The 13,863-nt window shown below is 41.2% G+C and overlaps 1 protein-coding gene across 1 annotated transcript in view; it reads right to left on the bottom strand.

Moving 5' to 3' along the window:
• LOC124622874 (furin-like protease 2) overlaps positions 1-13,863 on the bottom strand; it is a 790,830-nt gene that overhangs the window by 131,898 nt on the left and 645,069 nt on the right. Inside the window, exon 10 of the mRNA XM_047148668.1 lies at positions 7,735-7,899. Coding sequence (XP_047004624.1) covers positions 7,735-7,899 — 165 coding nt within the window. The remainder of the gene's footprint in view (positions 1-7,734; positions 7,900-13,863) is intronic.

The following is a 13,863-nucleotide window of genomic DNA, read 5'->3' as shown; positions in this document are numbered from 1 at the left end:
AAATTTCCTCCTCACATAAAGGCCTACGACTGGTATCAGGATACTTCTATTGGCCAGGAATTTCCTCCTTGCCTGTTCAAAAATGGTTCAAATGGCTCTGAGCACTATGGGACTTAACATATATGGTCATCAGTCCCCTAGAACTTAGAACTACTTAAACCTAACTAACCTAAGGACCTCACACAACACCCAGTCATCAAGAGGCAGAGAAAATCCCTGACCCCGCCGGGAATCGAACCCGGGAACCCGGGCGCGGGAAGCGAGAACGCTATCGCACGACCAAGAGCTGCGGACCCTCTTTGCCTGTGCTGATCTGGTTTTTATGTCCTCGTTACTTCGTCCGTCATGTATTTTCCTTAACTTCATCTACATTGTGATCACCAATTTTGATCTTAAGCTACATGCTGTTGTCAGTTCTGATACTTATCGTTACTTTCGTCTTTCTTCAGTTTACAGCCAGTCTATAATTTATACTTAGCAGACTGTTCATTCCTTTTAATGAATCCTTTAATTCCGCTACACCTTCATTGAAAGTAACAATGTCATCAGCAAATCTTAACATTTACGCAATGTCAACACTTTGTTAATTTGGGATCAGCAATTTGTCTATTTCATCAGGAGTTTATTTCAAATCTGTCACAGTTGCAGTACATATATTTTCGCGAATAATTCCGAACCGACTCGTTTTTTCTCCAGCTTGACCTACTGGGGCTTGCAATGAAAGTGCTTGATCTTAATGACAATCATCTAAAATTGAAAAATACGTACATCATACAGTGACAGTACGTTATTGTTACAATATAAATACGCACACTTTATAAGTCAGTTTGATTCAGATATGCCTACTGCGTATATGTATATTGTAAGATTAACTACTGTCATTGTGTGATGCACATATTTGCCAATTTTAGATGGTTGTCATTAAAATAAATTCCAGCACCTTCAGTAGGTCAGCCAATAGAATGAACCATCGAATACGTAGCTAGTCGCCAAAATACATATGTACTGCAATTTTAACAAATTTGTAATAAGCTGATATCCCTTCACCCTGGAATTTTAGTTCAGTCATGAACCTTTCATTTACTTCATCCATTCCGTCATCGATGTATAGATCGAAAAGTGGAGGCAAAAGTCTGCTTCCATGCCTTAGACAATTTCTAATCTGAGCACTTCGTTCTTGGTCTTTCAGTCCTCCCCATCCCTCTCACCTCTAGCGCACACTCTATATTATTCACCATTCAGTATAGTTTAATGCATTTTTCTTAGATTCTCGAACATCTTTCACCTTTGCACATTGTCGAACACTTTTCCAAACCGACAAATCCAATAAAAAGTATGCATTTTTCCTTCAGTCTTGCTTCCATTATTAAGCGCTACGTCAGGACTGCCTCTCAGGTGTTTAACCTTTTCTAACGAATAAATAATCGTCAGTCGAACAGATCTTTAATTTCCTTTTCCAAACTGGTGAGAATTATTAGTCTCAGCAACTAGGATGCATCGACTGTTAAGCGATTTGTGAAAAATTCTCCCACTTACCGGCTCTTGATATCTTCACAATCGTGTGGTGATATGTCACCAGTCTCAAAGGTTCTATACACCAACTTGTGTAGTCAACAGCTTGCCACTTCCGCCAGTGGTACTAGAAATTCCTACGGAATGTTATCTCTCCCGTCTGTCTTATTTGATCTTACGTCTTCCAGACCTCTTTTAAATTCTGACTATTATTGGATCCCTTATTTATTCCATATCGACTACAATTTCTTCTTCTACCATAATTTCTCCATCTAATAGGTGCCTTCAATGTACTATTTCCACCTATCCGCGCTCTCCTCTGCCTTCAGTATTGGAAATCCCATTGAACTCTTATTGTTACTGCCCTTGTTTTTAATCTCACCGTAGGTTGTTTTGATTTTCATATACACCGAGTGATTCTTTCCTACGATACCTACTTTCTCCATTTCTTCACATTTTTCCTGCAAGCCTTTTACCCTTGCCTCCTACACACTCCCTACTTATTTCATTCAGGAGTGATTTATATTGCTGTATATCTGTTTTTCGCCGGTCTCTGCATGTCTTCTTACCCAAGGTTTCCTTGTGATTACCTTCGTTGTACCTATAGATGTTTGTAAACCACATGTGAGAGAAATTTTTAAACATGAGCTTTTCAAGTGAACAGGTTGCTATGTTCTCCCCAATCACAACAGCCACATCTTTCGCAAACTTCAACCGAATGGCATCATTCCTCAGTACATTAGTATCCTAGTTCCTTCCACTCAGATCCTTCCGCACGATTCTCTTCATCTTTAGTCTAGTATTCATCACTACTAAGTTGTGACCTGAGTCTACATATGCTTCTGGGTAGGACTTACAGTCTAATAATTTCGATTGTGGACCATGATGTAATCTATCAGGCATCTTAACATGTTTTCCTCATGTTGTGACTTTTGAAAAGAGTATTCGCTATTACTAACTAACATTTAATTCAAAACTTAATTACGCTTTCTCCTCTTTCATTCTTCTCAGATTCAGTCTTTGCATTTTACTTTTCGAATTTGCTATCTTCCCTAACACATTCAAATGTCTGACATCCTACGCTTCAATCGCAGAATGCCACCATGTTGTTGGCTACTTCATATTCTTCTCGTCGTCACTTCATGTAGTCCCCTCCAGGAGATCCATAACGGGGGGGGGGGGGGGGGGGGGGGAATAATTCTGAACGTTTTGTCAATCGAAAGATCACCATGAAAGTTTTCAGCTACAGACCACATAAACTGTGGATACATCTTGTGTGTCTTCACTGCATGAGTTTCCATTTCCTTGATCATTACCGATTATTTCGTCTTTTAAAGATATTTTCCCCACCCTAAGGACAAGAGTGTCTTGAACCTCTGTCCGCTCCTCCACACTCTTTGACAACGTCGTTGGCAGAACAAGGATGACTTCTCACGCCGGAAGTCTTCGACTGTCATTGGTGATTACTTTTATTCAAAATAGGTTCTAGGATGTTAATTGATTAGTAATCAAAGACAATACCCATAGAGCGCGGTATGCAATTAACATTAAATAATGTTAAAATTATCTCTAGAACTATTTCCTTCTGCGTGTTTAATAACAGTATTAGTTTGTCACTGTGGAAAAGCGAGTTGGTTCGCTATAATTCTTTGGATACATGCTGCTGTCACTCATTCATATGACTGACATAAACAGAAATTTATTCTTTGAATGTTACTATTTCTTGGTTGTGTGCCTAAAATTCTTTAAGTTTATTGCCGCCAGACAAGTCCGCACCTTTACCTGCGAAAACAGTTCAATTTTTCCTGCAAACCATCATATTTGCGCTAGTATAAATCGTTCTTTCTTCTTTCCCAGTTCCTTTTCCCCAGATGGGTGGGAACGTTAAAAAAGGTTTCTGTTACATACTGACAAAGCGTTTAGCCGTATACATTGTTCGTCCCGCAGCAACACGATAGGAAATCATCAAAGGGTTTTTGGAAAGGAACGGAAAAGCCATCGAATTAATTACCTTTTTTTCTACAGACTTGTCATGGTAGAGACTGGCCAATACGGTTTAGATACTGTTGTTCCAATGTTCTGATATTCTACTGGTGGAGTCAGAAACTTTGCTTCCTTTTTTTTTCGTTCAGTTTTCTTAACGGCTTTTGGACATTCCCTATACAATCAGAGAGAATCAGATAACATTTAACTGTCTAACAATCGCAAACTGTTGAAATGGAACACATGGAACAAGTACCATTATAACAACAATTAAAATTATATTCATTTACTGAAATGAGGTCTGCAATGTTATAAAATGAGATTTTACAAAATGAAAATAAATAAATTAATTAAAGAAGGTAAGTTGATAAAACAATCTATACTTGTTCATTTACTAAATTATAATGCAAACAAGGCATTTCCTCTATTGTTATTTGTCCTGCTGTTACAAAATACTACATGAGACAACACACATTTGGACCATCTACCACTATACGTATTTGACTGTTTGTTGACAATGCACTGCCAGAAAATGTCGAAAGCTGCAAGAGAATTGTCTTTTATATATTATCTTCCGTCGCAACCAAAACCTCATCCTCACTGCCGCATTCGCACGAAGAAGAACCGATCATACTGAGGAAGCAGAGATAATTCCGTAACCTTCCGTGACCAAATGTAAGACATACTTCATTTGAAAATTTGTTGCCAAGGACGCTATGGGAGACTATTTCTCACCGTCTTCCTCGCAAGAGCGTTTAGCTTTTTGTTTCGTTTTACTACACTATGGGCCGTCAATCATAGCATACTGAGCCGTCCGGCTTGCTTCTATCAAATTCTTTTGCGATGTTTTCAGACTACGAAGACAGTCGGGTTGGTCGGCTGCAGTGTGTCTAAGGTGGCTGTTACTTGTGTATTACTGTCGTCCGGCTTGACATCGCTGGGGGCACGTGTGCCTCGAAGGGCTCTATGAGGTCATCAGTCCCCTAGACTTAGAACTACTTAAACCTAACTAACCTAAGGACATCACTCACATCCATGCCCGAGGCAGGATTCGAACCTGCGACCGTAGCGGTCGCGCGGTTCCAGACTGTGGCGCCTAGAACCGCTCGACCACCAAGACCGGTTACTATTTATACTCTGCGCGCTGTGGTTAAGTCTGAAAGCCTAATAATGATTAACCCTACGACAATGTTCGGACAGTGCTCTGAACTCGAGTTGGTCGTGTTTTGTTACCATTCAAATCAATAGCTACTGCGAGTAACAACTGAATAAGTGTGGTCCCTTATGTTTTACCTATGTTGGTTGCTTCTGGAAGCAAGTCTATGTTTCAGTTGTTTCCACCCAAAAGTTATTCTCTGTTTATACGTTGTAAAGGCCACCTTTGTGACTGACGTTTTGTCAAAAACCCAGGAAGCAGCTATTTGACAGTGGGTTGTGTGGCATTATTTGGGGCCAGGGTCATAAGTTCTCTAGGCTTAAACTTTTCGTGTTGTAAGCAAATCACTGTTTTAATTTTTCATGTTGTTAGCTAGTCAGTGGTAATTATTACTTGCTAAATTGCTGCCAAATTGTCAGCTACAAATTTATCACGTTTTGTAACTTGAATTTATGGACGGCGCTTCTTAATTTTAAGCATCACTGAAATGTTATCACAAAGCGCACTGTAGCAGCTCAAATTTGGGGTAGCGTCTGTATATTCACTCAAAAGAATCTTAAAATATTTGTTAAGGGCGGATCCTTACTGTTTAAAATTTGCTGTTGTCTTTGCGTGAATATGTCCCACAAATGAGTCAGTTCTATCATAAAGTTTTTACATTTAAACCGTACCGCTCGAAACTTGACGACTTTGTTTCACAACATGTTGAAATATTGGCTGTAAAATTTTGTTCTGAGCTACATGTAGAAAGGCTTTTCCTTATAACAATGTAGGTCTTAGCATGCCTGTTACTGAAATTTGTGACGTTACACAACTTCGTCGCTTCCTGCTTCAAGTTATCAATGAATTATCCCCACTGGTAACGTTTCATCAAAGGTTTCGTTGGAAACGTCTTATGTATCTAGCTTAGCAATTTCTTTCAGGTTGTCACGATGGAAAGAACTCGTTTTGTCGAAAAGCTGGAAGCGTTATTAGATGCGCCGGAATTGCAGGACATTATTCTGCAGAAAGAAACACTCTGGAGACCACAACAGTCATCCAACTTCTGAAACAAAACGCACTAGAGGCGCTGATACCTAACATGGAAAGTTGTAAACGGTGTGAATGGTTCAGTCAAAAGACATAAGTATCATGATGTGAAACTTGGAAACATTTACACAAAATGGATGAGTGTTCACTTCAAAATGTGTAAAACTGACTCCTGGTCCTGCAAGGTATGGTATATCCAGAGTAAGTGATAAGAACCCCTTTTCAATCCTTTACGAACGATAATAACGGAAATATTGTGGAGGAGAAGACAGTTGGGAAAAATTAGATGGAATATCACTTAAAACCTCTATTGGTTTATCATTACTGGCTACGTGTAGAATTCACACTGATGAGTCATTAAACAGCATTTGGGATCAAGAAACAGGGAGAGGCATCTCCCCCTTGTAATATCAGAGAAACGATTCTCTCACATCTCGCGTGTGCTCCATTTTGCAGACAAGTCTTACGGTAGAGCACGAAGAGTAAATGACAAGTTTGTACCTACTAGAGTTCTAAGGGAGAAGAGGGTGAAAATAACTTGGAAGCTATAATTCTGGCGAAAAAGTAACGCAGATGAGCAAATAGACCCGAATTCTGAATAATGACAGCTTTTAACAATTTGTGAGTATTATGGTTTTAAATATTAATTTGGTTACTATGACTCACAAGAGCATGAAATATAGCTTTTTTAAAAGCAAAAATAGGGGTTGATCCAATAACTGTCGTCAGAGCAGTTAGTCATGAGTTCCATAGTCTCTTTTGCATAATTCTATAGGCAATTCGTCTACTTCTGCCAACGAATGATTGGTTGGAGTCGACTTCAGTGTTCCAAAACAGACTCCACTGGCCTCATATTGACCCTTATTTTATTTTTAGACTATATTTTGTGTTTCTGAACCTTAGTAGATGTATCCGCAGTGGATATTAGGCCACATTAGAGTGCAGTTAAAAGTTAATGCAGACTCTAGCATCTGCTCTCCAACAAACGTCTCTCACAGAGATAAGGATATCATTGCACTTCCACAGTTTAGGATTAATGTCGTGTGACCATGATAGATTAGAGTCAGCGGAAAGCGTAGTGTCACCCCAAAAGTAGTGCACAATACTTCTTAACAATCTCCGTACCCACCAACAGCCTAGCGATACCGTGGATCTAAGGCCTGTATACCGGGATGGTAGAATTCATGAGAAACATGTTTCAGCCTTCACGAGGCAATCATCATCTTCAAATCTCTTTCGACGATGGGGTTCTTTCTTTATATGAGGAGTTCTTCTCCGGAATTATTTCAGCTCCTGAAGTTCACTGCAAGCCGTGCATCGTGTTTCTTTGCTGGCATCCGTCAATACTTACGGAACCCATCTAGAGCAAACCTTTCTAGGGAACCCATCTGGAGCAAACACTTTTCGACCGTCTTAATATTATTCACATACCCGTTTCTTTTACTGCCACAGGGACTGAATGTTCGTTCGCTGTTATTCGTTCACTGATATGCGTTTGTCAGCCGAAACAAGTGAATACGCTGCACATTATCGGTAGTCTGTTCAGTGTTCGGTCTGCTGCTGAGCAGGAGACCACGGGTGTAGGCGGATAATCCACTTGTCCGACGACTAACTGTACTGCTATCAACAGTGTCATCCCCATCCACCTTCTACAACCTCTCATCAATGTTTCTTACTGTGTCGTTGGCACGGCAAAGGATCTTTACAATACCACATTTCTTCTGATGAATATCAAATACAGCAGACATATTGATGGAGTGCTCGAACGGCGCTACTAGTGGAAACAGGTGGAACTGAATCTTAATACAGGCGTGAAGAATGTTTCTGTGACCTCCGTAAATAGCAAAGATATAGAACAATAATTGGGTGTCCGATAAAAAAAAAAGGTTGTCCATTTCTGTTGGAGTGACCCTCGTACTTGACTGCTCTTTTGTCATGGTGTATTAAGGATCCTAATATTATACTTCTCAGTTCGTTTAAGCTGTGTCTGGTACGTGAGAGGCAGGGAGAGTGGGGTACTGCGTTGTGACTGCCACCACTTGCTGCGGACTCACCCTTCCTGTTGACGCCGTTGAGCGCCCAGCCGGCCTCGCTCTGCAGCGGCTCTGGCCGAGACGTGATGAGCACCAGGTACTGCACGTCGCGCCACGTCAGGTTGGGGTTGGCCTGCAGCGCCAGCGCCACGATGCCCGCAGCCAGCGGCGCCGACGCCGACGTGCCTGCAGACATCGTGCACCGTACAGCACTCTTCCCGTTTCCTCTCCTCCACTGTAGCAGCTGCCTGTGTGTCAAGACTTCCAGACATCTCAGGAATAGAACTCTCACTGCTAATCTAAACGAGCGATCCTTCGCAAATAATCCATCGTTCCACACACCAACCCAAACATTCTGCAAGTCGGTGCCCATCCATTACTCCCATAAGGTCCACTGTAGTACAGTGTAGGAAGACTAGAAAATAATTTGGCTTGCAGCTGTGCTGATGGCCCAGATGACGTGGTAGAAAAGAGGCAATGGGAACAGACTTACACCTCATGCAACTTATAAGCTACACATAGTAAAACTGTATTCAATCATATTAAGAGGTTACGTTAGTAGCATCAATAACTGGATTAATATGAACGTTCAAAATCCACACTCAAACAAAAGCAACAGTTAAATGTGTAAAAGTTTTTTTAGCGACATGTTTCGAGGGTTAAAGCTCATCTTCAGGCTAAATTTGTTTTCTAAATGCAATTTAGCTTCAAGATAGGGTTTAACCTTCGAAACATGTCGCTAAATAAATAAGTAATAAAATTGTTGAGAAAGTTCGTGACTGGTAGCGGTAATTTAGAAAATAAAGCCTTTACATATTTCTTGAGACAGTCACGGTCGAAAAATAGTGAAAATGGCTTCAAATTGTTAAAATAGTTTCAAAAATGGTTAAATAAATAAATGATCAAGCAATGCGAAACAAGATTGTCCACACGCTGCCAGACGGAAATTTTACGAAGCCATGGGGGGGGGGGGGGGGGGGGAGGAGAAACGTAGCATTGAGCTATGTGCAAGCCATGTCTAAGCCGCATATGTACGATGTCGGTAGAACCGCTTTGCGTGAGCATCTTCACCTGGTTGCTGCGTAACCGGTAGACATGCTTCTGGAAAGGGGCAATGATGTGCCGCTGAGCGGCTGTATACGTGCGCCCATGGCAAACGTTATACGAGAGTTGGTTTATTGGAGGCACAGTGTGCTGTTCAGTGATCGAGATTCGATGTTGCTGCTTGGGTGTTCAGCTTCCCGGCGGGCTGATCGTTGGGGCTGAAGAGGCAGTCTGAAGACTGTAGGTGCTGAGACACCTACCCGAATTTCAGTCACTGGCCACTCTACAATCTGAGGGACGGGAAGCTGATCTGGAATTACTCCTCAGTTAATAACTGTTGGAATCTTCATGGTGAGCTTCTAACTTCGTCATTCGGCAGCCATCTTAACTTGTAAAATTAAACAGATGCCATGAGCTCTCGGCACCCTGTCTACGCAACATCTTGCAATCGTATTTTCCATGCCTTGCATGCAAATGAGCTAGAGTATGCTCATCAACTGAGTGTAGTGGCCAGGTTTTGGCCGTTTTGAGTGGGTGTCATTTACTGCATTCTCTTATTAATTAACCAGGAGAGTCATTCCTGCACTCATTGAAGGTAAACAGATCTTGGGTACTCTCACAAGGTTTGCCTTCAAAATGGTTCAAATGGCTCTAACCACTATGGGACATAACATCTGAGGACATCAGTCATCTAGACATAGAACTACTTACACCAAACTAACCTAAGGACATCACACTAATCTCTGCCTGAGGCAGGAGTCGAACCTGCGACCGTCGCAGCAGCGCGGTTCCGGACTTAAGATCCTAGAACCGCGCAACCATAGCCGCCGGCAAGGTTTGCGTGTTAAATGGCTCTGAGCAGTATGGGACTTAGCTGCTGTGGTCATCAGTCCCCTAGAACTTGGAACTACTTAAACGTAACTAACCTAAGGACATCACACACATCCATGCCCGAGGCAGGATTGGAACCTGCGACCGTAGCGGTCACGCGGTTCCAGACTGTAGCGCCTATAACCGCACGGCCACTCCGTCCGGCCTTTGCGTGTTAGGTTGTTATTCCTTTAGTCAGCAGTGCTCCTAAGACATTTCCTTTAAAATTTACGTCCCTGTATTTGCTGGCCGGCCGCTGTGGCCGAGCGGCTCTAGGCGCTTCAGTCCGGAACCGCGCTGCTGCTACGATCGCAGGTTCGAATCCTGCCTCGGGCATGGATGTGTGTGATGTCCTTAGGTTAGTTAGGTTTAAGTAGTTCTAAGTTCTAGGGGGCTGATGACCTCAGATGTTAAGTCCCATAGTAGTTAGAGCCATTTCAGTTCGCGTAGTCACGTGGTGAGCAGACGAGGGGCCACTAACGAGTGGAGACTATTCTGCCAGTTGCTGCTGTGAGGGCATGCTGATCTATTCAATATGGGAACCATTTTGTATTTGCTGTAGAGTTGACTTTTGCGCGTGCCCCTTCGTTAGTAGGATCTTCACAGCCGTAATTTCGTATGTTGGTAGGGAATATAAGGCTATTTGATTATTGATGTTAATGTACGAAAATGGTAAAAAAGCTAGCAAGAGGGATTCCCTGTGAAGTCATATGCACTTGCTGTCAGGCCCCCTCAAGTGACAACTAATTCAAAGCAAGGAGCTTCCTCGGCGTAATGCACTGACTTGACAGAAGTCATGGGATGCCTCCCAATATCGTGTCGAACCTCCTTGTACCTGGTGTAGAGCAGCCGCTTGATGTGGCGTAGACTCAAGTCGTTGGAAGTAGAATGACGAAATCTTGAGCATCTCTAGAGCCATCCACAAATGCGATAGTGTTACTAGTGTAGGATTTTGTGCGCGAACTGACCTCTCGATTATATCCCTTAAAATGTTCGATGGTATAGTTTCCGCGTTTGACTTACGAAATTCGTAACCTAACCTCAAAGTCGTACGTGACAGGAATATGCCTTTCACTTCATTCAAGAGAAAAAATTAAGGATGTATTAATACAACTTAGTCCTTATGATGGATCCACAGGGACTGAAATATATCGTGTACTAATAAAAGACGAAAAGCTGTGACTAAAACCGTTTCTTTAATTAATACTTCCAGTGTATTGAATAGAATCACGTTTGAAGCAGCAAATATGGATATAATTAAATTTAATTTACCCAGCCAAGCACTGAAATCTGTAAACTCATACAGAAATTACAAAATAAAACTTATGAAGCCAGTGCTGGTACTAAGTTCAACAAAGAATGTCTAGCGTGTGATTTTCGTCCTAATTATGTCAAAGTGAAGATCAAAAGTAAGTCTGCTGCAGCCCAGAATGCCAAAATGAAATGTGAAATAATGTGAATGAAATCATAAGTAAAATCTCAGTATCAGAAGAAAGCAGATATTGCCGCCCGGTTAGCTGTGCGGTCTAACGCACGGCTTTCCGGATTGCGAAGGAGCGCCCGGTCTCGGGCACGAATACGCCCGGTGGACTTGTGTTGAGGTCCGGTGGGCCGGCCAGTCTGTGGATGGTTTTTAGGCGATTTTCCATGTGCCTCGGCGAATGCGGGCCGGTACCCATTATTTCGCCTCAGTTACACTATGTCGGCGATTGCTGCGCAAACAAGTTCTCCACGTACGCACACACCAACATTAGTCTGCTACACAAACATAGGGGCTAAACTCGTATGGTGTGAGACGTTCCTGGGGGGGGGGGGGGGGGAGAGGGGAGGATCACCGGCTGCCGAACCGCACAATAACCCTGAAAGTGTGGTTCCGTGTGGGGCGGCGGAGGGGTGAAGTTGACTGCGGTAGTCGTCGTGGGGTTGTGGACCACTGCGGCTGTGGCAGGGACGGAGCCTCCCCGTCGTTTCTAGGCCCCCAAATAACATACAATAAAAGCAGTTATTATTATGTGCTGTTATTAGACAAACTTTCAATTATCTAATACACTATATCCATTACAGCTGAAGAATATGTTGAAAGAACTGTAAAAAAATAGCATTCTGAAATCACACACAAGGACCAAATGAAATTAGAAGCCACGCAACTAAAACTGCATCAGCAACAGGACGACCAACCATCCAACAAAATACAGTTTTTTGAAAGGTTCAGTAATCAAACTGGCATGACCTTCAGTGAAAAAGACCAACATATACTCAGGAAGGGCTACAGCTAAACGAAAAACCCAGATCAAGTAACAATAACATGAAATTCGTCATCATACACACTAAAAAAGCAGCTGATTAAGCTGATCTAAATCACATTGAACAGATTGTCCTAGCATACAACATAGATAAAATTATTCAGAAAAGCATAAGTAACCGCAATGAAACGCACCAAGCAGCTTATCATGAGAGAAAGGTAGTAAACAGCATAAACATGAAACTCAAAAATAGCAATGCCATGATTCTAAAAGCTAACAAAAAGCAATTCTGTACTAATTATGAACAAACATGAATACCCCACATCACTAAAACACTGAGTTTCTCTGAAAACAACTTCACAGAACTGAAACAACATCCAGCCATAACATTCCAAAACAAAATCAGAAATTTTTTTAGTAGATGCTTTTTCCTCTTCACAGAAAACAAGAAAAAACATGCATTTTAATAAATCTCGAATCTCCAGAACTAGGAGCTCAATCTAAGACCCTTAAACCCCATGTCCCACTGAGGCCTACTGTTAACTCTAAAAATACACCTGCCTCCAAAGTCTCCCAAATGCTGAACTTAATTCTGAAGCAGTACTATACAAATCATACTCAGTTAAGAACACAAATTAATTAGCAACTAAAATTAAAGATATAAATATTACTGCAGGTGGCACGTTTGTCTCTTTTGATTTAACTAACCCATCTAAAAATGTACCAACTGGAGAAACATTACACATAATCTTTGAATACTTAGTAAAACAAAAAAAAGGTTGTCAGTTGCAGAAATATCAGAAGTCAATGACACGTTGCAGCTAATATTGTCCCACAATTACTTTACATTTTATGGCAAAGTTTATCCACATAAAGAGGGTTTTGCTATGGAAAGTTTGCTGGCAGGTATATTTCTCAATCATCTGGAATGTAAGTTCTTTAATGCGAACAAGAGACTGAGAAGTAAAATAATATATAGCTGGAGATATGTTGATGACACCTTGCTGACATCTGATGTAACAAGAGAGGAACAAGACCTACTCGCAGTATTCAGTTCCTTCCACACAAACGTAAAATTCACAGTTGAAAATGAGGACAACAAAAGCATATATTTCCTGGATCTTAAAATCACCAACCACCAACAAAAACACAAGTTCAGCACGCACATACGCGGTCATAATACTGGACAACTCATAATGCATCCAACCACACAGTAACGTGCTGCATTTAGGTCCTTGCTACACAAAGTATACTCTCTTGATATAGAAGAAAACACCCTCAAGAATGAGATAGATTTAATAAAGAGCATTGCCAAAAGCACTGGCTACACAGTCAAAACAATTCACTCTCTAGGCCGACAAATACACAAAAGTAAGACAGTTAACAGCCACACTGTGAAATAAGAGAAAATATTTGTCAGTATCCCATACCTGGGCCACATGTCACAAAAAATTGCTAACCTTAAATAAATGTAACAGTTGCATTCTCAACTAATAATAAGTTACGAAATTTACTCGTACATAACATAAAATCATATACACAAACATAAAACAACAGCGAAGTTTACAAAGTATTATGTCCCAGTTGTCCTGCCTACTATGTAGGGAAGACATGCAGAAACATCAAGAACCGTTTTCAAGAACATGTAAATCCTTTCAGGTTCAACCTCTTCGAAAAACGAGTTATTGTCAAACACACGTTCGAAACGAAACATGTCATCAACCGTCTAGAAAACATCGTGGTAGCACTACATAATGAAGCCAATGGTAAGACACTATATCTGTTGGAACAACTGGAAATATTCCTCCACAGAATCAAAATTCAGACTCTATATTAAATGAACAAATAGATTTCGCAAGCCACAGTTATTCCACTAATTTTCAAGACCTATTTTAAAGTCATTCCTGGATAAATCAATTGTTTAACAATTATATCTTTAGCACTACGAATAAATTCATCTTTGATCACACCATGTACAAAAACATTTGTGAAT

Source organism: Schistocerca americana, chromosome 7 (genome assembly GCF_021461395.2).
Source record: "Schistocerca americana isolate TAMUIC-IGC-003095 chromosome 7, iqSchAmer2.1, whole genome shotgun sequence".
NCBI lineage: Eukaryota > Metazoa > Arthropoda > Insecta > Orthoptera > Acrididae > Schistocerca > Schistocerca americana.
Note: the sequence above shows the minus strand (reverse complement) of the source record. Positions and strands in the feature narration are given on the sequence as shown.